Below are 25192 nucleotides of genomic sequence, written 5' to 3'. Positions count from 1 at the left end.
TATTTCTTGTGGGACCTCCACCATTCACGGCATAATTGATTTATTTACTACTATATACTAAAATGACTTTACATAGTTTAACCAAAAACTTTATTCACATTATTTATACACACTTTCGCTTAATCATAATCACTTCTATTAATTATTAATTAGTTACAACTTAGTGTTTTGACCAAACTTTTTGAAAGTGATATCAACAATCAGAAGTATAATATTTTATTTCACCCACTGCCATACATTATTTATAGATAGTGCTCCATTTTATTATATTAGATGATATATATCATTTCAACTAAATTTTTTATATACATTAACATTACATGCGAGTCTTGTCATCAATCGATAGGTTGATGATTTGAGTTACATTGAATGGTAAGTGAAAATATTATTGATCTTCTTGATAAGATGAGATATGGAAGAAAAAACACGTGAATTAAATTTTAACTGATTAATCAATTTAAAAATATTCGATAAAATCAAAACGATATCGAAATGATACACAGATGTTCCAAATTTTGGGAAAAATACCAGATTTTACGTGTAGCTACCACACACAACATGTCTAGTCATGTTTATAGGCAAACGATAAATTATAGTACGAAGAGGAATTCTTTTATTTTTTTAAAAGAATATTATTTGTTCTGTTCTATCGAAATTCTGATATCAGATCTCATAAATCAAGTTATTTTCCCAATAAATAATTGATAACTACTCCAAAATCAATAGAAAAGTTATACGTTCATTAATATTTAATAGGAACGTAATAAAAAGAAAAGATATACTTTTATCTGTTTATTTTCATTTGTCATTTATTTTTAAAAATATATTTCATTTTTCATTTATTATTTTTAACGTATCAAGAAAATATAATTATTTTTTCCATCTTTATCCTAAACATAATTAGTAATTCCTCAAATCATTTTCTAAGATCAATTAATATATACATTATGACAAAATACTCATATCAATCATTATTTTTTAAAGAACATGCAAATTCAAATGGACAAGTAAAAGTGAGCGAAGAAAGGAAATTTGACTCGTTAAAAAGGTCTAAGGTCTTTCGAGAAATGAAGTTATTTTCAATTTTAGTCCATCTTATAATTCATCTCAATAAATTAAATTGTACTTTGATTATCGTATTTTTTTTATTACTTAAAATTTGAATCATATTCTTTAATTGTTGTCATTATTCCTTTCTTTTAGAAAGTGCTATATAATTTTTTGAAATATTAGTATTTGTTATGACTTTTTTACTTTCATAGTCATTTTTTTTCTCTATATGTGCTCTGATTTGCTTTCTTAAAATCAAGAGTTTATTAAAAATAATATTTCTATCTTCATAAAATAATATTATGATATACTTATATATCATCCATCCTAAAATTTCACTGTCACATTACACTTGACTTGTTACTATTATTGATCAAAATGTAGAAAAAATAGGTTGGATGGTGGAGCCAACAGTTTTTGTAATTTCTTTTGAAGTGTATGACTAAAGTAAGTAAAACTCAAGTGTGATTATTGAGAGTAGAATAAAGATTTCAACATAAAGTGAAACATTTAAGTGTTTTATTAATAATTAATTACTCCTATTTGCTTTCACTTTGCATGCCCAAATTCCCATCTAGTCTATCAGTATTAGTTGATTTTGCTACAAAACAAATGATTAATAGAAAATATTTCTCACTCACCAATCAAATATAAAAAAATAAGTTAGAAATTAACTGAATTTTCAAGAAAACAATTTTTTATCAGATATTTTTTATGGGTCAATTGATTTTATACTCCTTCTAAAATTATTTTTATTTTTATACATAAGAAATAAAAATAACATACAAAAATAAAATGAAATTGCATGATCATTTTCTTTTATATAAACTATTATAAGGGATATGCTCATCGTTTTTCTCCTCTTTTATAGCCACAAAATATTCCTCCATATTTAAACTAGTGTTTTACAAATATAAAAAACAGTCTCTTTCTTTATTAAATTATTTATATATACTCAATAAGGAGACATAAATAGAAATGAAGAGCTATCATTTTAAAGTTATAATAGATACCGTGTCATTTTAATTTAACCTAATTTTTATTCTTAAAAAATAATTCTAATTTTAATTTATTTATATCAAATTAGATCTGTTCAAATCGAACCAAAATCTATAACCCGAAATTGATTTAGCGATTTTGATAATAATTTTAATTTTTTTTATTATCGAATTATAAGTTCTTAACGGTTTGAGGTTTCTTGAAGGATCAACTAATAACTTGATAGTAAGTTAACAAATTATATTCATACCATTCGGCATATAAAGTCCTTGACTCATTTAGTTTCATATTTTTATTTTTAATTGTTTCAAAGTCTTGGTAATTCTATCATGTAACAGTGTTTGCTTTTGAGCAATTTGCGCACAGTTCATTTAGCTTATCAACCTATTTCTAAGTAATTTTCAATGTATTTTTGAGTGTCAAATCTTAATGATTATATCAATAATCAATAAGTCAATATCTTAAATGATTCTATAATGATTCAACATGTCTATAAATCAATAACCAATAAATTAAATTGATACACTTCAAAATCGAACCAAACCCATCGATATACAAATTTATTTCAGATCAAACGTTGTCACATAAATTTAAACCTATTATAAGATTAAAGAATAAACACGAGGACGACATGATCCACTAAATAAAAGCAAACGTTGTAGTAATGATTAGAAAGAGGATTTTTAATTTTTTATGTTTTTGCAAGAATGACCCTATATTTTTTTTCTGTTTCCCAAATCAGTACACAATCTATTAATATTCTCCAAAATCCCCATACCTTTTGAAATTCTTGAAGACGTGCTCGCCTTGATGAACGGCTGTCCCCATTTTCTTCTCTCTCTCACCACTTCTACTCTTTTGCCATTATCAATTTCTTAACAAAAAAAACCTTCTTTGTCTTTTTCCCTTTTGCTTAGTCAAATTCTTTTGTTACCAACAACTTATATTGGTCTCTTCAATTGGGGGGCCTATTTATTTTCCCTCATTTCTCTTTCAACAAACTCATTTTTGTGTTATATAGCTTCAATGTTGAAGTGGGTGTCGGTTTCTTTGCTCTACTAGGTGAAAAAAAGTAAAAAATCCCAGGTTGGGTTCTTTTTTTTGAGTTCTTTTTTAGTTTTTGGTTGTGGGGTTTGCTCTATTTGGTTGGTTAATGAAATAAAGATTTCAAATTTGGAAAATGTGATAGAGTTCAGTTGTTCTCTGCGATCTTGTTGATTTTGGGTAGAAGTTTCTTTTTTGGGGTTTGCCTAATTGTGGGATTCTCCTTTTTCACTCAAAGATTGCAGCTTTTTCATGTTTCTTGCTATTTGAAGTGTCTTTTTTACTATGGGTGCTGAATGTGTGTAAGTTAGAGTGTAATTGTTAAGTTTCAGACAAAATGAATGGTTTGATTATTCTGGTATAGTTGAAGAGATATTGTAAAGCATTATCCTGACATAGTTCTTTCTTGTTTTTTTCCTATTGTCTCTGTCTGGTGTGAACTGTTTGTTGGCTTGTTGTTGATTCATTTAGCAGTTTTTCAGGAATGTAGTAGTTGTGTTCTGAATTCTAGCTGAACTAATAATTGTTGCAGAAGTGAATTTTTAAAGGTTGTAGTGCCAAACAGTTACTGGTTTTGTTTACAGTTTTTTTCTTGCCATTTCCTTGAAATGTCGGTATCATGGTTGTTACAGGATAAGAACTGGTTACCAGTAACTCAATGGAGACACTAAATTCACCAGCTACAATGACCTTTCCCAGAGAGCCTGCCAACTTTGATGAAGTTTCTATGCATCAAAGCATGCTCTTTTCCGATAGTCTTAAGGTACATACCTCTTTTCCTGAGCTGAAATTGGTATTTTTCTTCAAAATAGGATCTTAGAAACATGAAAGCTATGTCTCTTGGTTCGAGATAGTTGTAGAAATGACCATCTTTTATTTTCATTCTGAATATTTGATTCCAATGTTTCAAAACTTGGAAGCTGCATATGGAAAATATCTTTTGACCATTTTGCTGAATTTCTAGAAATCTTTGATTTGAAACTTGCTAGTTAGTCATTTTTAATCTTGAAGAAAGAAATGAAAGAGAGGTAAAGAATCTGGATTCTTAATTGCTTTCTTTGTTGACTTGGTACTTAATTTCTTGCTATGTTTCTAGCTATTATATTTTCTGACTTGCACTGGTTGCTTCAGGATTTGAAGAATCTGAGGAAACAACTTTACTCAGCAGCTGAATATTTTGAATTATCTTATTCTAATGATGAGCAAAAAGCTGTGTGAGTCATCTGTGGACTTGTGGGAAGTTCAATTCCATTTTCCATGTTTGGTATGGCTTTTAACATATTTCTCTTCTTACAGTGTGGTAGATACGTTGAAAGAGTATGCTATTAAAGCACTTGTGAACACCGTGGATCATTTAGGCTCTGTGACATATAAGGTCAGTGATCTCTTGGATGAAAAAGTTGATGAAGTTTCTGGAACAGAGCTGCGTATCTCTTGCATTGAGCAGGTAATAACCTTTTCCTTTTTTGGATATCAAAACTTTATGAAGACCATCATTTATAGAATTCTGATCAGATAAACCATGGCGTTGTGCTAAAAAAAGTGACCATCAGTAATAGCATGTGTGGCTAATACTCTTTTTAGTGTCATATATTCAACTTTGTTGAAAAATACCTTTGTGACTTTAAGCGTGTGTATGGAATGGAGGGGAAAATGTTTTCCAATTTTACATGTTTGGTCGGTAAAAATATTTTGGAAATGACTTCCATAGTGGAAGTAGAGAAAACAAGTTTCATAAGTGACATTCCAAGTTCATTGTCTCGTCCCCACCCACCCAACGCCCCTTGACCATCCCACCCCATCCTAGCTCCATAATGTTCTTTGGATAATATTTTTTAGCTTACTTACCAAACAGTCCAACACAAGATAATAAGTAAGAAACTCACTTTTTTTTTTTTAGAAAGTTAACATTAAGTAAGAAACTCACTTGATTTTCAAGGAAACATTTTCAATGGAAAACATTTTCCTTCATACCAAACACATGTACTTCTTTGATCTCCCTCCTCACTACACAAACATAGAAGATCTTGTAACAATATTACTTCTTATAGATAGGTTAATCGAATGAACTCCATAACTGAAATCAAGATGCATATCAAGTTCCATGTGGTTGGAGAAATATAATTTGTTGATAATCCTTGCAAATGAACTTTTACGTGTTTTATCAAGTTGTAAAGGTAGTAGTCATACTCTTAAGACTGCCACATGCTAACACCTTCTGAAGATCCAATGCTTGAACATATCAAATGCCTGGCAGTGTGCAGTTTTACTTATATTTTGTGTTCAAAGAATTCTATGTGTAATATGTTTTATAGGTGAAGTGAATGCACAGACACACACACAAATGATGAAACTAGTTATGACTTATGAGGCTTTTCTACTGTTTTATATTGTTATGGTGTGATCCTAATTCATTAGGCTTTCTTTGGGAATTCAAGAATTGGATACATGATTTAGTTAATCTATTTCTGTCTTATTTTGTTTGGCTTGCTGGACCTAATTTGGATATTTAGAGCTGGAGCCAACTGTGAGAATGACTCAGACCCAGCATATTTGTGTAGATATATGGCAATTTTGATCTTGTTGCTCTACTAAATGGATCAAAAATTGGAGCAATATATTTTTGACTTAAACAGTCACAATGTCTGGGAAATTCCAACCCTAGGCCCCCTAACCCATGGCCTTAAAGCAGATTTCTGATACCGAACATATGATTACAGTCTCCCAGATATTCTCGCTTGAAAATAACAGCATCACAGTCTTGTTGATCCACCCTTGTGTTACTATCTTTGTGCTTGGTTGTGAGAGTGTAGCTTGTGTTATTCTGGTTCTTATTCATTTTACCTGATTTTCTTGTAGAGACTAAAGACATGCCAGGAGTACATTGATAATGAGGGTCTGTCGCAGCAATCATTGGTTATTCATACTCCCAAGTATCACAAGCGATATATATTACCAGGTAATTATGATCACATCACATCAGTATATCTTTCAAATCTGTTCCTTTAGCAGTATTTGTCGCTCTCAAGTCAGAACTTAGAACATTCAACTATTTTTGATAATTTTTTTCCAGTTGGCGAGACAGCGGATGGTGGTAACCTTACCAAGTTACAGTACCAAGGGTGTAGTCTTGACGATCAAGATGATTGGAAACAATTTAGAAATGGTAGAATATTATGCATTGCCTTCAATTTTTGAGTTTCCATTAACATATTTGTAAAAAATGATATGACCGGAGCTGGTTTCTTTTGATGCAGCTGTCCGAGCAACAATTAGAGAGACTCCACCACCTGCAGCTGGGTAAATTTTTCTTGCTTCTTGTTGTATCCAGCTACCTGATACCTTTTATGTTTTACCATGCATGACTATGTAGAGATTCATATACTGCAGGAAAGGATTCTCCCCATCACCTACTCCACGTCTTCTCCAGCAGTATGGAAAATTTTCGTTCTCTGGAACCACACCAAAGAAGGAATTAGGTCTCTTCCTATCATTTTCTTGCATTATAATATCTTTGCATCTTAGTGCTTGTAATTTTCTACCTTCTTGGTCTCATTGCTGCTTGTGATTAATTTTATCCTTCTTTTTGTACTTTGGCTTAATGGTCCAACAGACAAGCGAACAGTTTCACCACATCGGTTTCCTCTTTTACGAACTGCATCACTTGCTAGTCGGCCAACCACCCCCAAAAGTTCTAGGCCAACCACCCCAAATAAGAGTCGGCCTACTACTCCAAACCCTTCCAACGGGAGACGGGTAATTACTGGATCCTATATAATTTTCATTTGTTTAATATGTTTATATCCAGGTCTAGTCATAATAGTTCTGAACTGCTGCTGATAAGATCATGCTCCTGTATCCTGAAAACTTCTCTTGTTCATAGTAGACTTGTAGTTATTTTCTTTTAACTGTTAAATTGTGTTTGAGCAGTACGCTGCAGAGCCTCGTAAATCAGCTTCAATGCGGCTTTATGTTGACAATATAAACACCAAAGATCCTGAGCAACATTCCAGCAAAAGTAAACGTCTGCTTAAATCTTTGCTCAGTCGACGCAAATCAAAGAAAGATGAAACGCTATATACATACATAGATGAATATTAACAGGAACAAGTTCAAAGAAAAATGTGACTAAAGGAGGGGTGGATGTGGTGGCACTTGCAGCTGGAAACCAGGAACATGATCTTTTGCTTGTATTGCATTAGTGCTTCTCCAGTTGTTACACGGAAAATCAGGGACAGGCTTTTTTATTAGTGCACTGCTTACCTTTCCTCAATTGTATATTAAATTTTGGCAATGTATTGGCAATTATAAAGACTTAATTAGTTGTCCTGGACATGGTCTTGACAGATTATGAAGTAATATAGCAAGAAATTTAAGGTGTCCGTTTGGACAGAATTTGAGTTGAAATTGAAGACTTGTTTGAAGTTGAAAATATGATTGCCTCATTTGACAGTAAACCAACTTCATAGTTCTCACTTCTCCAGTATGTAGATATAATGCATAATTGTTGATAAGTTAAATAATTCTGATTCTCTCATTTTCTTTTACCCTTGCCTTTTGAAACAACGAAAACATATTGATGAAATTCTTATGGAATGTTTGAAGGATGAGGAATGAGAATATCATCTTAAACTTTGTTGTATGCCAAAGGTTATACATCAGTTTTTAGCTTTTTATCATATGAGGATTTGAGTTGCAAGAGGTTGCTTGGGCATCTTTGTTAAGGCCAAAGTAATCACTCCATTTAGTGCTTCTTGTAGTTCCAGTGTACATGATATCAATTATAATCTGAAGTTAAATTATCAGCTGGCAATGAATACCTCTGTCAATTACAAACAGGAAATGGCTTCCTGTATATGGCACATCAATAAATGAACAATGTCCAAAAATATTCAATAGAGGTCTCTATTCCTTCTTTGGACCAAATTCTTCAATGGTTTTTGTTGTGAGTGTGAGTACATCTACAAATGCACTAAATGATGCACGAAGAAATCTTGCTTCAACAGCCTCAAAATTCCTGTAAAACATCAGGAACAGTTCAGAAAACTGAACGATGCAGAATGTTACAAGGAAATAGCAAGTAAATTAACTTGAACACTCAGCATTCAGAAATTTTCGGCAAAGAAGAGTGATATTCTTCATTCCTAATCAGAGGAAGAAGCGTCATTTTGAACAAGGTTTCCTTTGACCAAGAAATTTGTTATAAAGAAAACTGACTGGTGCCAAGTATATTTCAGTAAACAAGGAAGAGTTCACAAAGAACAGTTACATCTGTTACCTGTCAATTTATGGCTCAGGCACGCAACCAAAACATTGTTTTTATCATCCAAAAGAAAACTCTAGTGCCATATCAGTGCTTGATTTCTATAAATGATAGGAGTAAAAATTAAGCAACTAGCACAATACAATTATGTTCTTAAGAACTTGTACTTTTGGGTTCCTTTACAATATGAAGATATATATAAATTTTGATGAAGTATGAAGATATCCATAAATTACCATCAGACACACACATACACACACACACACACAGATTTATATATATATATATAGATATATATACATATATATCCCAAACGTATAAGAAAATATTGAAAACAATGACTACTAACAGCAGTTGGATCAACAAAATGCAAAAGTGCAAAAATCAACTGGTTTGAATAAATTCAATGAGTAGAAGCATGTGCTCACACTGAAAGCTTCCCGTTAGATACAGACATATGCCTCTTCACTTTATCAGGCTGCAACTGCAATTATTAATAGTACGAGAGTTGGAGCACTGGTGGATTGAAACAGATGCTACAATGAATAAAAAACCTCAGTATCACTATACCTCCTTATCAACAGCCAATGCAGTATAGACAATATGAGCATTTTCTTCAGACCCAAGATCTACTTCCAAGTTGCTGCATAAAGTATAGCTCATAAAACTCACTCCTTCGCCAAGGAATACAAATAAAAAATGCATTAACATAGAGTATAACTCATTATTGCTAGTGCCTAGATGTCACAAATTTGCTACTCTGTTCTTCAGTTCTGATTCTTGAGTTCATTGCCAAATGGAACAGTAGATGGAGATGTATTTTTTGTTTAATTTTATATCACAAAAGAACAGCGACAAAATGGACAAGCAACAATAGAATACATTAAGTAAAGGAAGATATGAAGATAGAGTCGCATCAAGAAGAGATTAAGACAAATTAAAAAGGACAATTACACACAAGATGTCCCTGAAACTGAAATTTCTGCTCTTGCAGTTGAAAAACCTGCTAGCATATAATTAAAAAACAAGAGACTAACAAGCTTTCTCAGTGACAATTCAGTATGAAACTTTCCAGATACTCTCCACCAACAAAGCTAATACATAACATTCAATTTACGCAAGTCTCGAGACCACTAGTTCATTCCTAGCTCAGTGTCAAGCTTCTCTACAAGTGTCTCAATGTACAATACATTAAAAATAAACAGAGATAGCTCTACTATGACCCATTACTTGAAAACCAGCTAACCCCCTCATCTACCCCTTAACCCACCAAAAAGAAGGAGAAGTCTTTTTGATAAGGAACCAAGTAAAACCATATGGGTATGTTGAAATGAGTGATTAAAACCAAGAAAAATAAATTGCAAGAGCATAAATAAATCTTTTTAATATACATTTGTTCACATAACATAAACACAAAAGCATTTTCTTGGTATAATAAGGATTTCTTAGTTGTAAGATGAAGAGAAAATACCAGTTGAAGTCCCATGGAGACGCCACAACATCCATTCCTTCCTGGACACAGTTGCTGTACAGCAGTTGAAGTTATTGGTTGATTATTAGGGTTTTCGAATTTTGGGTTTTAGTGAAAAGGTACTAAATTCTATAAACCCGACCCGCAAAATAGTAAGTGGGTATCCTTATTCGTCCCTCATCTTTGGGTAAAGACTCAAAGTCATCCTTAAGTTTTCATATGAAACATTAATAGTCTCTCATGTTTGCAATATTGGAGCACTTTTGATCCTCCTCCAAAATTTTGCCTATTTTTTAACATTGATTTTATCCACAATTTTATGTATGATATGTTCAATCGTCATTTTATATATTTGGTAGAAATAATAACTCTATATGAGAGAATGTGAGAAAAAAACATCTTGTTTTGTTAAGTAGAAATTGTATTGCAGGTAAAATCGAGAGGTTCATTACGATAATTTCACGTGCAATAGTACAAATTTTTTTCTTTTCTTCTAACGTCATATGTTAAGATGTTCTTAGTTTAGCTGCAGTAATATTTCTACTGAACAAAACAATGTGTTCTTCTTGTCACCTTCTCTCACATAGAGTTATTATTTCTACTAAATATATAAAAAGACGATTGGACATTCCTTACATAAAAATTGTGGACAAAATTAATGTTAAAAAATAGGCAAAAATTTTTAGGAGGACCAAAAGTGCACCGCAAACATGAGGGACTATTAGTGCTCCATGTGAAAACTCAAGGATCACTTTGAGCCTTAACCCAAAGATGGAGGACTATTTTGAGCCTTTCCTCTAGTGTGAATCAGAAATAGGCCGTGTAATATAATACTCTTTTAGAGAAAAAATATATCCCTTTTTACTTGTCCAATTTGACTGATCAAGAAAGGACATTTTTTTTTATCTATTATATTCTTAATTAATTAATTTTGAAAAAAATAAAACTTCTTTAATAAGTAATTGATTTTAGAATTCTATCAATTAATAGGGGTAATATGGTACTCACAATGTCAATTATTATTTTCTTAATAGGTGTGTCAAGTAAAAAATAGACAAATAAATAGAGTCAGAGAGAGTGTGAATTTGAGTTTAGTTAAGTCCCAATATAAATATTGGATATTGAATGGACAACGCCTTAGCCTTTAAAATTATGGTGATTTTTAATTTTTGTTCCTCAAATTGGTTGTTTATATCCATGCTTCTCATTTTGATGAAAATTTATGAATCAAAATGCCTTAATTATAAACTAGTTTCGCAAGACAAAAATTTAGATAAGTTATGTAGTATATAATTTGTAAGGCGAAAGTTTAGAAAACTATGGAGTATGACATTATAAGTTGTGAAATTAAACTTATGTATTATAATGTATAATTTGTGTCTTGCTATTCACAAAACAAAAGTTTAATCCGGAAAAAAGTTTAGCGAATAAAGAGGCATGATTTTGCAATTCTGAAATAAAACTTTTTATCTGATGATAAGATATAAATTGTGCATTGTGAATTTTGTTTTTCGGATTTAGAATTATTATTGATCACTTTTTGTTTATTCAAAGAGTTGAAAATCATAAATTTAAGAGATAAAGTTAAAGGCCGCAAATGATCCTCTTTGTATTGAAAAGTTTCTTATTAGTATTAAATTAAAATAACGTTTTTTTTTTGGGTATGTACCGTAATTTGTCTAAATTAGGACGCAAGTAATTTAAAAAGAGGTTATAAAAAGAAGGAAAAGGTAATGTAAAAAAATTGGTTACGTGTGTTTTTTAATTGATAAACTTGAATCAATGGAACTTCCACCATCCAATAATAATTTTTCGTTATTAATTTGACACACATCTTAAGAAACAATAAATAATATGAATAATATTACTATATTATCCTTTGAACGTATGAAATTAATGTTTTCAAAATATATTAGATATTGAATAGTATTTAATAACAAGGATAAAATAGATAAATCATCTCTTGATTTTTTAAATGTGACAAATATTATTGATAACTATTTTTATCATAGTGGACAAGTAACGTTAAGAGTCTGCTAAGAGATTTAAGAGGTATTATTAATCTTGTTTGGCTAGAATTGTGTGTATAAGAATATTCCACTGGTATATTACTCACTATTGGCCCATCTGCCACCTTATTGTTATTATTGTGGGTATAATTTAGATGCCAATTTTAGCATCTTTATTTATACTCTTTCATTCAGTTTTTGTTACCCTTTTTCTTCTGTTAGCCATACTTCACACCAAAAAAAAAACATGAGATTATGATGCATGTTGGAAAATCTCTTTTCTTCTCCAATAAATAAGTTAAATCAAGCAAGGCAAGTTTCTTCCATTCTTCCTTTATATGTGTTGTTATTTTTTACTTTTTTATTTTATGATGGTTTTGTTTGAGCGTGTTGTCGCGCTTATCCTTTCATACTAGTAATTTGCAGTATTACTCTTGTAGTTTCCTTGTCCATCTTATGGTTTATTATTTGTTGTTTCTTGTACTTTATTTGTCGTATTATTTTGTCAATTCTTGTCTTTCTGTTGGTTATTACTTGTTGTTTCATGTACTTTGTTCGTGTATTATTTTGAGGTAGTTACTATTCTTTTTTTTTCTTTTTTTTTTTCAGATTGTTTTTAGCATATAGTAGTATTTTTGCTTCTTCACGTCCGTTATTTCTTTTCCTAGACTGGTTTGTTTAGCTTTTCTTGAGGCGAGGATCTATCGAAAACATCTTTTTCTATCTCCTAAGGTAGGGGTAAGGTCTGTGTACTCTACTATCTCCAGATCTACTTTTGAGATTACACTAAGTAAGTTATTTTTGTTGTTACGCATGGTGGGATTACATTAAGAGCCTGTTTGGATGGGCTTTTAAGCTAGTCAAACTGGTTTAAAAGCCAGTTTTTGACTTATTAGAGTGTTTGACAATTATCAAAGTGACTTATTTTAAGTCAAAAATGACTTATTTTAAGCCAAAAGCTAAAAGATAGGGGAGGGGAGCTTCTTTTTTTTTTTTTAACTTAAAAGCCCTTTTATGTTGACCAAGTATATTACCTTTTTGCCCTTAATTCTTTTATACAATTTCCAAATTGCCCATATTGAATTATTATTATTATTATTATTATTATAATTATAATAATTATTATAATAATAATAATAATTATTATTATTATTAATATTATTATTATTATTACTATTACTAATATTATTATTATTATTATTATTATTACTATTACTATTATTATTTTTATTATTATTATTTTATTATTATTATTATTTCTGAAATATGAATTTATATTCCTCTTATAAGGTGGTAAAGAAATATGTGAATGATAGAAAAATATTATTACTTATGGATGTAAAACATAAATTAATTTTGTTTTTAAGTATAAAAACCTTAAATTAATCAACTTTTTATCATGTTAACAGCTTAAAGGGTATTTCAGACATTTTGATAAAAAAAAGTGTTTACCAACACTTATTTGCCAAACACATCAACAACTTTTTTTTTAACTGCAGCACTTTTATCCAAACACATAACTACTTATTTTAAAAATAAGTTCCAGCACTTTAAAAAGTTACTTTTTAAAAGTTACTTTTTTTAAGTCAATCCAAACGGGCTCTAAGTATATTATTGTTGTTGTTACACATGGATTATTTTATCGAGTATCTGCTAGTTTTTGCCACCACAAGTACTTTATTAGTTAATTACTTCTGTTTCAATATTCTCTCCTAGTTTAAGGTTTGGTTGGTTTGTTCCTTACACGTATGTATGTTAAGATCCATACATAGAGAGAGAAATACAGATAATTCAAGGTATTTGCTTTTTGTTTGGACATTTAACTACTATTACTTAGTTAATTGGCTGAGAAACTCCATTTCTAGGAGAAAAATAAACAGGTTGTCCAACAGTAGATATATGGCTTGTGATAATATTTGGTTGGTTGCCTGTAATGCATGTGATGGGGCTTCTCAGCTTTTAATGGTCGTTTGATGTGAAAGGATAATATCAAATAGTCCTGAAATTAAATTATAGTACCACTTAATTTGTTGTTTGGTTGGTAAGTTTGGGATAACTTATTCCGGGATTAATAATTAATATCGGGATAAGTTATCCCTCCCCTTGGGTGGTATAGTAATCCCGGGATAAAATAAGTAAATGACAAAAATGTCTCTTTCAACCCTTTTGTTACATCACTTTTTACATTCATGAAGGACATTTTTGTAAACAAATAAATTGTTCTTAAAATTTATTATTTTGAATACAACAAACCAAACACTTAATAAAAAATAATCTCATCATAACTTATCCCATAATAATTAATCCCATCATAACTTGAATTCAAACCAAACGACCCTAAGAGTTTTAAGTTATATTCTGAGATAAGTGGTTAAAACACACCTAAAATATACCTTTTTTTTGAGTTTCATACATGAACTATTGAAAGTGTGAGAAACACACCTAAACTATTACACTTTAGTTTGAAAAACACACCTCTGTGCTGACTGGACCAAATGTGTGTGTACACACTCTTTTACGCGCGTGTGGCCTTGATTTTCGTCCACATGGCTTCTTCTTTTTTTAAAAATAAAATATCAAAACACACCTAAACTATAAAATTGTTTGACTTCCTCACCTAAACTATTAGGAGAGTAAGAAACACACCTAAACTATCATTCATAAATTTGAGAAACACACCTTAAATTATATGTTACACTAGTTGCTTAAACACACCTTAATAAGCCAACTATTGTTCATGAAATCAGTAGCTAAAAATCGCCACCAGTACGAAAATTAAGTTCAGGAGTAAAAGAAAGAGTACCTTATGTAGTAAATTTCTTCTCCTTTCAACTCTTTTCAGATGGTATGGATCAAAACCTAAAAAATTATACAAAATCGTTACTATTTTGAGACAAAAATAAGAACCCTAACATTTTTTGACAAATGAGTAACTAACCTTGAAACGATGATGAATTTGTGAATTAATAGTGAAAACCCTAAATTTACTCAAATTTTCACACACCAAAGAGACTCAATTGAGAACAGAGAAAGATGCTTCTACATGTTGAAAGTTAAACTTTAATCTTTTGACATGGTGGAATTTGTTTCCATGTGGCAATCTATGTGGCATTTAAAAAATAATAATTGAGAGAGTGTAATACACACACTATCATATTTTACTTGAGGTGTGTTTTTCAAAATAAAACATAATAGTTTAGGTGTGTTTCTCAGACTTTCGATAGTTCGGGTATGAAACTCAAAAAAAAGGTATAGTTTAGGTGTGTTTTAACCACTTATCTCTTATATTCTACTTATATATAAGAGTGAGTTTATGATGGGACATTTGAGTGTCCCATCATAAACTCCCTATATTCTACTTATATAATATTCTACTATAAATCTTTTTTTCTACTATATAATATATATTTATTTTCTAAGGGAGTTTATATAATATATAATATAATATAATATATATATATATATATATATATATATAATATAATATAATATAATATAATATATAATATAATAAATCATTTACAAATGACTTAAAATATTTAATATTTAAAATTCTACCATAAAATAGGTTGACTCTCAAAATTCTATCCGGGTCACATATATTGAGACAGAAAAAATAACATATATCATTTTAAAATTATCAAACAAGTATTAAAAATAATAATAATTAACAACTTAAAATATCTGGAAGACATTTTAAAAGGGTTAATTTTGTAATTTTATCCATATCACATAAATTAGGAAGTTATTTGAAAGTTTCATAAAAATATTATAAATCACAATAATGAATAACTTTAAAAAAAAAAAATTTAAAAAGTGCAAATTTGGATGACTCTTCAAATTTCATTTGTGTCACATAAATTGAGACAACAAAAATAGCATATATTGCGTCCATTTTAATTTATTTGTCTTATTTTTTTTATATTTACAAATTGCGTAAAAATACTATAAATCATGATAATTGACAACATAAAATATGTTTTGAAAAAGATACAAAAAATTGCACTGATTCTTGAAGTTAATCTATCGTAAAAATACTATAAATCACGATAATTGACAACATAAAATATTTTAAAAAAATATACATATAAAAAATTTCGATTGATTCTTGAAATTAATCTATCGTTAAAATTTATGTATAAAATACAATAAATCGTGACAATTGACAACTTAAAATATTTATTAAAAATGCACAAAAAAAGAAATTGACTAATTCTTAAAATTAATCTATCAATGTCACATAAAATGAGACAAAAGTAGTAATATGTATTATTTAATGTCAAATTACTGAAAACTACGTAAAATGTATTGTAAATCTTAACAATTAACAACATTTGATTAACTCTTGAAATTTTATCTATGTTACATACATTGAGACAAGTGGAGTAATATATATTAAGTATTTACAAATTACGTAAAAATATAATAAATTACATTATTAACAACTTAAAATATTTAAAAATCATATTAAATTTAAATAACTCACTATATTTTATCTGTGTCACATACATTAGGACAAAAAATAATAGTTATTGGGCCCGTGCGTAAGAGAGTTTATGCCCAAGTATAATATATAATATTCAATGACTCTCCAAATTTCATTTGTGTCACATAAATTGAGACAACAAAAATAACATATATTGGGTCCATTTTAATTTATTTGTCTTATTTTTTTAATTTTTTTATATTTAAAAATTGCGTAAAAATACTATAAATCATGATAATTGACAACATAAAATATGCTTTGAAAAAGATACCAAAAATTCCATTTATTCTTGAAGTTAATCTATCGTAAAAATACTATAAATCATGATAATTGACAACATAAAATATTTCAAAAATAAATACATTTAAAAAAATTCGATTGATTCTTGAAATTAATCTATCGTTAAAAATTATGTATAAAATACAATTAATCGTGATAATTGACAACTTAAAATATTTATTAAAAAAACAGAAAAAAAAATTGACTGATTCTTAAAATTAAATCGTGATAATTGACAACATAAAATTGTTCAAAAATGTTGTATGTGGGTAGTCTTATTGTGCCTTCAATAGCGTCAAAGAAGGTACAGGTTTGTGATAAAAAAACTTATTCCTTTATCCACGCAAACAATCGCTTCAAAAACTTCGTTATTAGCCCCAAAACATACCATTTATGTTATTGGGCCCGTGCATAGCACGGCCAACAAAATCTAGTATACATAGAAGGAGAAGAAGTGAGCACAGTTTCACTTGTTTGGTAACCTCTTTCCCCGTTAGAGATAGGAAAGAATCCAAAGCTTGCAAGGATTTTAGACTTCAACGTTTGTACACCATTAGGTCATCTTTATCTCTTATTAAACTCTTTTCATGTTAGCTCATCTCCTTGTTTTCTTGTTTGTAAACCTGGTTGTGGTTCCTTTTTTGAAGTTTCTTGTTTGTAGTTCTAATTTTCATGATTTTGTTCGATGAAACCACATATACATGCCAGTTTTTGGTGGTTAAGTTTGCTGCCATACATAGTCAGGAATAATTGCAGAGTACAACATCAGAATTTGGTGTCTTAAGACTTAGCATAATTGCAGAGTACAACATCAGAAGACTGTCAAAAAGGATAATTATCACCAAGGAAAAGGAACAATGGTCTGCACTTATCAATACAATGAAATTCAGAAAATGCACTATGCCCTTAACCAACTATAAAATAAAAAGTGGTAAGGGCGGGCTAAAATGTTTTGTTCTGATCTTTTTGTCAGCACAGTGTAGCTTTGCCTTTTCATGCATTTCCTCCTTTCCCCTTCCTTCTGTAATGTGATTCGTGTATGTGAAAATGCAGTACAGTTTATTCCACCGGTCAAGTTACCAGTGGACTGAATTTGCCATCATAGGTTCATGTGAGGGCTGCATTTACTCTGACTGGTTTTACACGACTTACACCTCTTCGCATAAACTCAAATGCCAACATAAACAAACCAAAAAAGAACAACAAGAACCTCTGTAGCCTTCCTATAATGTCGGTCATGACAGATGATCTACTTCCTTCTGGAGAACTTTTCCTAGTAAGTGGAGTTATATTCCATCCTGACAGAGACACAACGCACCTTAACCAATAAACTTAGGAAACATTACAGGACTTTGTGATATATGGAAGTTTAAGTATCCTACAGAGAGACATTATTCCTCTATATCTTGTTCCTCCAAATAGTCTTAGTTTCATGCTGCCGCTTTCTACAAAAAATAGGAATAAAAAAATCAGATATTAATACTTACCAGAGCTTTTCTTGGGCAAATTTGTCCAGTCATACGGGCTAATCTTACTTGTGGATGCCTTGATCAACTCAAGAAGAGCGTCATTGACCTAGAATATTTAATAATTGTCATATACTTCTTCCATACAATCAACACACATAAGACTACATCCACACAAATCATTTGAAGCCACAAAGAGTACTAAAACTTTGAGAATCTCATAACATATTATGCATTTTGAATTCCTTATTCATAACTACCATAAAAGTTGATTGGGCCTATTTGTGACCACCAAGAAGAGTAACCCCTCCCCAGGTTCTTAGGATGCTTTTCTTGACCTCCACCCTTGGTACATTACATTTTTTTTATTTTTGGTAACTAAGCAGAATGAAAGTTTTGTATTACTGGATGATTCTGTATTTGTATAATAAAGATATAAAAACATACCTCTTCTGTCCTTTCATGACTAACACGATGTCCTCCAGGAAGCTCTACCATTCTAGCACAAGGATGTAACTTCTTCGCAAGCCTCTTTGCATGGCTTAACTGAGCAATGACATCATGCCTACAAGAAGAAAATGTTGATTTATATCTCTAAATAATGTATCTGGTAATTTGAGATTGGATCTCGTGGATAATGCATTTACCTGCCATGAATTACAGATATTAGGAATCCAGCAGAGCAGATAGATTCAAGATCATCCCGTGATATCTTATGAGTCCAACAAGCATTTATCTGTCCATCAAATCCACAATTTGACTGCATCCCGGATGCTGATATGCCTTTTACGTATTCCTGGCACAGCCCAAAAATAAGAGGAAAGAAGAACACGTAAGCACCTTAAGTATTGTTTCTTGTAGATTACATTACAATGGTTGAAAAAAATAAAAGATGGCCTAAGAAATATCTAGGTCACTCACTTGAAATAATACTGCTCTTCGGGTCGTAGTTCCCACATCTTCCTCAAGGTATTCCTGCAAAGCACAACCACAAATATGTTAAAGTCATATATCACTCCCTAGTCGTGATAAATATTATCACTGATTAGAATTTTCATCTTTTTTTGAGAAAGATTAGTATTTATATCAAGTGATGATAAACCAACTAATCAGCAATTGTACGAAAAGTAATGCGCATAAAACTATCTAGTTTACATTTTATGTAGTACAACAATAGATGGCATGTATATGCAACTTTGCAGTAAGGGGGGACTAGGGAAGTGAAGCCTCATAATTTTCAACATTATTGAATGAACAATTAATCAACCTTTGAATAATGGGTGTCTAAATCAACAGCAGCCCTCTGTTCAGGAGTCTTTGCCTTCAAAAACCGGACAACAATTGATAGAGTTTGACGATCGAGCTGCAGGAAAAAAGACCACATGAGTACTAAAATCAACAAGAAAAACTCTTCATTCCATACAAGTATATAATGAAAAACAGACAGAGGAAGCATTGTGTTTGAGGTATAACATTAATTTGGTTAGCATCTTTTGATACAATTAGCACTCATCAAAATTACAGGATCTTATTCATAACTAGCATGTATCTGTTCAAAAAAAATTGTGCATCTGACATGATGTTGCCAGTTACTATTTTTTTTAATCAAGTAAAGTAATATAATCATATATATATATGAAAGAAAACCTTAGGCCCGCCTACGTGGCACCACCACAAACCAAAATTCCCTTTTAAATTTATTTATTGCCAAAACTAGCCTTCCCCTTTCATGAAAAAGTTGTGACTTTTATGAAGAGTTGCGACTTTAATGAAGAGTTCTGACTTTTATGAAGAATTGTGACTTTTATGAAGAGTTGCAACTTTTATGAAAAGTTGTGACTTTAATGAAAAGTTGCGACTTAAATGAATAGTTGCAACTTTTATGAAAAATTGTGACTTTTATGAAAGGTTGTGACCTTTCCGAAGGGTTGTGACCTTTCCGAAGGGTTGCAACTTTTCCAAATAGTTGTAACATTTCCGATAAGGCACAATAAACATTCACGCTACCCTTTGTTGTCTATAAATAGAGGGATTTCCTCTCATTTTAAAACAACGAAAATTCTAAACCTCTTCTTCTTCTTCACAATTAAATATTTGTGTACTTTGTTCCTGTTGAGTGACTCACAGACACCATTGCTTATGTTATAAATCTTGGTATGTATTTTTACAATCATTAATTTATGCTTATGTTATTAAGGATAAATGATAAGAAGTAATAAATTTCATTTTCCTTTACATTATTAATGTTTGTTACTACGTAATCTTGTATGTAAGATAACATAGTGTTTTAGTTTTAATGACGGATAGGTTTTAAGTATTATTTTATAAATTCTGTGATATTAAATTCCAGCGCGAAGCGCGGGTAATTTTACTAGTATATATATATAAGAGAACCCTATGCCCGCCTACGTGGCGCCACCACAAATCAGGATTCCCTTTTAATTTATTTATTTCCAAAACTAGCCTTCCCTTTCATGAAAAGTTGTGACTTTTATGAAAAGTTGTGACTTTTATGAAAGGTTGTGATCTTTTCGAAGGGTTGCAACTTTTCCAAATAGTTGTGACCTTTTCGATAAGGCACAACAAATATTTGTTCACACTACCCTTTGTTGTCTATAAATAGAGGGATTTCCTCTCATTTTAAAACAACGAAAATTCTAAACTTCTTATTCTTCTTCTTTTTCATCTTCTGCACAATTAAATATTTGTGTACTTTGCTCCTATTGAGTTGCTCACTGACACCCTTGCTTATGTTAGAGATCCTGGTATTTTTTTAGAGTCATAAATTTATGCTTATGTTATTAAGGATAAATGATAAGATGTTATAATTTTCATTTTCCTTTACATTATTAAAGTTCGTTACTACGTAATCTTGTATGTAAAATAATATAGTATTTTCGTTTTAATGACCGATAGATTTTAAGTATTATTTTATAAATTTTGTGATATTAAATTCCCGCGCGAAGCGCGGGTAATTTTACTAGTTTTATTGATAATGGAGAAGCATTAGTACAAAACCATCAATCAATTATGTCTTAGTTCCAAAAAAACTAGGATCAATTTATAAATATCTTAAATTAAAAGGAATTCAAATGACTCAGACATTCATGGCCAATTTAACCTGATATTTTATTTGAGCTGTGGAAGTAACCACTAATGCTTGCATTAGGGTATGCTGTCTACATCACATCCTTTGGGGGTGCAGCCCTTCCCCTTCCCCTGTGCTAATGCGGAATGTTTTGTGCACTAGACTGCCCTTCTTTTCTTTTCCTATTTCATCAATTGGGGTGCAGTTGAGTTGTATAAATGTTTAGGCTACACCACTGCTAAACTAAGATATAGTGACCACATTAATCATTTTCATTGTTGTCCCTTCAATCTTCCAATTTTCACTCTTCAATGGGTGCATTACTCAACCTTTTATAGATACCCACCAAACTAGGTACTTTCTTTTTTCTCAATTTATTTTTCCCACAAGAGCTATTAAAACACACTGTTTTTCACCCTCACTCCTTTGGAAAACAGGAAATGTACAGTTCTCTCTTCTTATACCACATGAATTATCTCAACAGACTCATCCCAGCCATCTATAACTCTTCGGAATTGTTTCTGTGCTTCAGAGACAGCACAATCTTGTTTAATCACATGCATGATGTTACTACCCATCCCTTGATTAGTAATATTCATCTCCATCATACCTAATTTCCTTCAGTTTTATCAGTAGATGAATTTCTGACAACATTCAGTGCTCAGGTCATTGTTAAACAAAGATGTCTTTCCAGATAGTACATTTTAACTATGCAAGCATGACTTTTTTATTTATTCGTCAGATCAACTATTTGGGTCTTGTATGCTACGAAGTAGAAAAACATTGTGGAATTAGGAACAACTCCATCAAATGGTCATACCGCCTATTGAAGAAGCAGACTGGCCTATAGCATTTCACTGGATTAAGATGGGTCTCTCCTCACCCTTTGAGAAAAATGCTGAGTACCTCCCGGCCTTTCCAGAGCAAAGGAGAATAGGATTACCTAATTTACAAGTATAAGCTATAGTTGTGATATGTGTTTATCTCATATGTGATGTGACAATCTGAGCATACAAACTTCCCCTTCCTTCCACATGGAATATGATACAACAGAAGAATAAGAACAGTATTCCCTCCTTTCTCATACACAGACAGACTGGAATCTCTCTCTCCACACACACACAGAGCCGAGACACTCACAAATGGACAAGATGGGTACATTCTTAATAATTATGTACCACACCATATTTTTATTTGGATAACTCTGTAACTAATATCACCTTATAAGCACCAAATAATTCTATCTTCTCCACTTAAATATTAGACTTTGGTCTGCTAAAGGTTCAACCCCGTAACGTGCGCCTAATCTACACATAGCATGTTACACTTTTACCAGCATACCAAATCCCAGGGAGCTTGCAGTGTCCAAATTCCACCTTGCTGCTTTCATAACATGACCACTGATGCCATGTTGTAAGTCTTAAAAAATGCTAGAATGGCCTCAATTAATGGAATATCTTCTATTTTTTTACTTTCAGTAAGCTGATTTTTGTATATCTTTCCTCGAAGAGGAATGCAATGCAAAGGAAAACCAAAACTGTCATTCAATTTTCAGATATAGCTCAACCATTCACTAAAATCTTTGAACGTCCAATGACCAATAGTTGAAGAGAGGATCTTACCCTGGGAATACATTCATAGCCTCCTCCCGTGACATTCAGTAAAGCCAAAGACAAAACTCTCTCAGGCACCATTGCAGCCAATTTGCAAGATATCATAGCTCCTGAATGATTGGAAAAGAGTCCAAGTAAGCACAAATGTTATCAAATAAGTGTTTTCCCAGCCAGAGAATGAACTTGATTCTCAAATATCTTGTTCCACATTTTACACAAGTTGTTAAGCTGTACTGCAATGATCAGTTTCTAAAATTTGAAATGCCTTAAACTACTATTCGAAAGTTTAACTGGAATACTATATACTGCACATTTTATGCTTGAAGACATACCAAGTCATCATCAATAACGCCAACCAAAAGAACAGAATCAGAAACTCACCCATTGAATGACCAAAGACATGCGCTTTTTCCCACCCCAAGTGATCCATTATAGCAATTGCATCTTTAGCCATAATACTAGTCCTGCACCAACAAACATCCAACATCAATTTAACTTGCTAACTACTTAACTTTAGTTCTTAGCTAAGAAATACTAGAAAAGTAGTTGAAGGTCTTCTCATATATCTAATTGGATCCCCACCAACAACAACTAAATTCTATCTCGAATTAGCTCGTATTAGTTGTAAATATCCTACAATAATCAAAAAAGTTTTTCCTTTTCCTACTTTATTCCTTCACTATCAGAATTTTCCTCAAATAAGTTTGAAAAATACCAAAAAACTATGGAAAAGTAATTAAAAATACTGGTAAATGGGACTTACGTATATTCTGACTTTTTAGTGGGTACAGAGCTTAACCCCATTCCACGATTATCAAAAGCACAAACCTCCATACCCCCACCTTCACCGGAGCTCCGATCATCGGCTGGCGATTCAGAATCATTCGGCGTAATCGTCCCGGCGAGCGCCTTGATCTGTGGTTCCCATGAACTATGCGTCGCAGCCAATCCTTTAAATCATTCAGAAACAAAGAAACCAAAATTCAATCCACATTAAGAAAAACCCATATAGAAAAAACATTGAAAAATGTCAAGAAAAACGAAGAATACCAATAATCAAGAGAACTTTGACCGGGCCTTGACCATAAGTTCTGTAAAAAATCTTGGTTCCATTGTTGCCAGTTGCATCTACACCGTTCTGGTATTTACCCACCTCACAGAAAGGCATGTTTGGCTTTTTCCAAGAATAAAAATCAACTCTTTACAGAAATTTTTCAGAAAAAAAGAGCAAAATTGGAGAAGAAAACGGAATTAAAATTGAGGACAAGAGTGGATTTTTTTGAAAAAATGTGGGTTCCTTAAATCGACAATCTTAAGGCTACTCGGTTTTGGTTTTATTTATTTCTAAAAAATCAATTTAGATGTTAAGTGGGGCCGCATGTATACGTGGCGGATAAGGAACGGTTGGATGGTAAAGTTGGTGTGGACGGTCTGCTTTGAGCAGCTTAGCTTGGGTAAAAGTCAAAAGTCAAAGAAATCGCTTTGGCGAAAGAAATCGTTTTTATCTGGTGTCCAATATCTACATTGAAAATTGATTAAATTTAAATTCGTGGCGAGAAGTTTCACATTGTGGGCATGACTCTGCACTTAGGGGCACTCAAACTCGAGACCTCTGATTAAGCATGAAATAACTTATCATACAATCACAAGTTCACAACCCTTATTAGTGAAAGAAAAAACCTTTGATTTTGAGTGATCGTGGAACCTACGAGAACAAATATATCCATTGTAATTTCGCATGTGAAGTGTGAGGAGGATAAAATATAGTAAGATTTATTTTTATCTCTATAAATAGAGAGATTATTTCTGCTAAACCATCTCAAAAATAAAATTATCCGAACAAAAATTGAAAAAAGAAGAAGTCAATATACATATAATAAAACACATGGAAGAATATAATTTATTTATTTATTTGAAGGATTGATAGTAGTAGTAGTTGACCAGTAATTTAAGTTATGGACTTATGGTTATCATTTGCTTTCCAACGTATTTGTTAATCTTTAACGATCTTTTTTCCCTTTAAATGCTTTGTGTAATATTCCCCCTTTTTTTCTCACGTGCAACACAGATTTAACGTTTTTCCTTCTCTTTTTTTTGGCTTAATTTTTCCACAAGAGTTGAAAAGAATAAAGATATTTTAGTTTTAGAGGTCATATTTGTTCCAGCATAACTTTGAAGCATGTGGATGAGAGGAAATTTGAATGTGTTTTGATGTTAAAAGCTGATTCAGCAAATACACGGTTGCATGCATTTGGACAAAATAACAACTTTTATCCACTCTAGTACAAAAGGCATAATTTCAGTATAATCATGTTCAATAATAACATTTTATTATAACAATTTTTTTTTAAAAAAGAAATCAATCTTTCATGTTATGTTATATTTCACTATAATAAGAATAACACATCGAATAAAACAACTTAT

At 31.2% G+C, this 25192-nt stretch overlaps 3 protein-coding genes and 1 long non-coding RNA gene across 6 annotated transcripts; 2 read left to right on the top strand and 2 right to left on the bottom strand.

Moving 5' to 3' along the window:
* The first annotated feature begins 2830 nt into the window (after positions 1-2830).
* On the top strand, positions 2831-7510 carry LOC125857886 (protein ABIL3). Its single transcript, XM_049537544.1, has 10 exons — positions 2831-3135; positions 3726-3856; positions 4225-4307; positions 4390-4540; positions 5953-6052; positions 6167-6259; positions 6351-6393; positions 6484-6572; positions 6707-6849; positions 7024-7510. The coding sequence occupies exons 2-10, from the start codon at positions 3752-3754 to the stop codon at positions 7192-7194; spliced, it is 978 nt and encodes a 325-aa protein (XP_049393501.1). The 5' UTR covers positions 2831-3135; positions 3726-3751; the 3' UTR covers positions 7195-7510.
* A 365-nt stretch (positions 7511-7875) lies between these two features.
* On the bottom strand, positions 7876-9960 carry LOC125857890 (uncharacterized). Its single transcript, XM_049537549.1, has 4 exons — positions 9828-9960; positions 8927-8999; positions 8785-8840; positions 7876-8110 (listed from the first exon to the last, which is right to left on the bottom strand). Exons 1-4 carry the CDS (start codon positions 9860-9862, stop codon positions 7999-8001), a joined length of 276 nt encoding a protein of 91 aa, XP_049393506.1. The 5' UTR covers positions 9863-9960; the 3' UTR covers positions 7876-7998.
* Positions 9961-12167: 2207 nt separating this feature from the next.
* Positions 12168-18887, top strand: LOC125857891 (uncharacterized). Its single transcript, XR_007445702.1, has 2 exons — positions 12168-12568; positions 18731-18887. It is a non-coding gene; the product is annotated as an uncharacterized LOC125857891 (long non-coding RNA).
* LOC125857885 (uncharacterized) lies at positions 17424-24076 on the bottom strand. Of its 3 annotated transcripts, XM_049537543.1 has the most exons (11): positions 23819-24076; positions 23532-23718; positions 23150-23232; positions 22778-22878; positions 19335-19430; positions 18989-19042; positions 18715-18863; positions 18515-18632; positions 18089-18176; positions 17984-18046; positions 17424-17899 (listed from the first exon to the last, which is right to left on the bottom strand). In XM_049537543.1, coding segments are annotated over exons 1-11 (1059 nt in total). In that variant the 5' UTR covers positions 23937-24076; the 3' UTR covers positions 17424-17897. The 3 variants fall into 3 exon arrangements, with proteins under 3 accessions (XP_049393500.1, XP_049393498.1, XP_049393499.1); XM_049537541.1 differs by lacking the exon at positions 17984-18046 and having other exon boundaries at positions 23819-24041; XM_049537542.1 differs by lacking the exon at positions 17424-17899 and having other exon boundaries at positions 17907-18046; positions 23819-24041.
* Between the last annotated feature and the right edge of the window lie 1116 nt (positions 24077-25192).

Source organism: Solanum stenotomum, chromosome 3 (assembly GCF_019186545.1).
Source record: "Solanum stenotomum isolate F172 chromosome 3, ASM1918654v1, whole genome shotgun sequence".
NCBI classification, from domain to species: domain Eukaryota; kingdom Viridiplantae; phylum Streptophyta; class Magnoliopsida; order Solanales; family Solanaceae; genus Solanum; species Solanum stenotomum.
Note: the sequence above shows the minus strand (reverse complement) of the source record. Positions and strands in the feature narration are given on the sequence as shown.

Excerpts from the sequence above, each read along its gene's own strand:
- LOC125857886 (XM_049537544.1), top strand. The coding sequence starts at position 3,752 with ATGGAGACACTAAATTCACCAGCTACAATGACCTTTCCCAGAGAGCCT. Across the intron at positions 3,857-4,224 it reads TCTTTTCCGATAGTCTTAAG|GATTTGAAGAATCTGAGGAA; the intron begins GTACATACCTCT and ends TGGTTGCTTCAG. Across the intron at positions 6,394-6,483 it reads ACTCCACCACCTGCAGCTGG|GAAAGGATTCTCCCCATCAC; the intron begins GTAAATTTTTCT and ends CATATACTGCAG.
- LOC125857885 (XM_049537541.1), bottom strand. The coding sequence starts at position 23,936 with ATGCCTTTCTGTGAGGTGGGTAAATACCAGAACGGTGTAGATGCAACT. Across the intron at positions 23,233-23,531 it reads ACTAAAAAGTCAGAATATAC|GACTAGTATTATGGCTAAAG; the intron begins GTAAGTCCCATT and ends TTGTTGGTGCAG. Across the intron at positions 18,177-18,514 it reads GTCATGAAAGGACAGAAGAG|GTCAATGACGCTCTTCTTGA; the intron begins GTATGTTTTTAT and ends TAAATATTCTAG.
- LOC125857890 (XM_049537549.1), bottom strand. The coding sequence starts at position 9,862 with ATGGATGTTGTGGCGTCTCCATGGGACTTCAACTG. Across the intron at positions 9,000-9,827 it reads TCTCCATGGGACTTCAACTG|CAACTTGGAAGTAGATCTTG; the intron begins GTATTTTCTCTT and ends TACTTTATGCAG. Across the intron at positions 8,841-8,926 it reads CATTGGCTGTTGATAAGGAG|TTGCAGCCTGATAAAGTGAA; the intron begins GTATAGTGATAC and ends TAATAATTGCAG.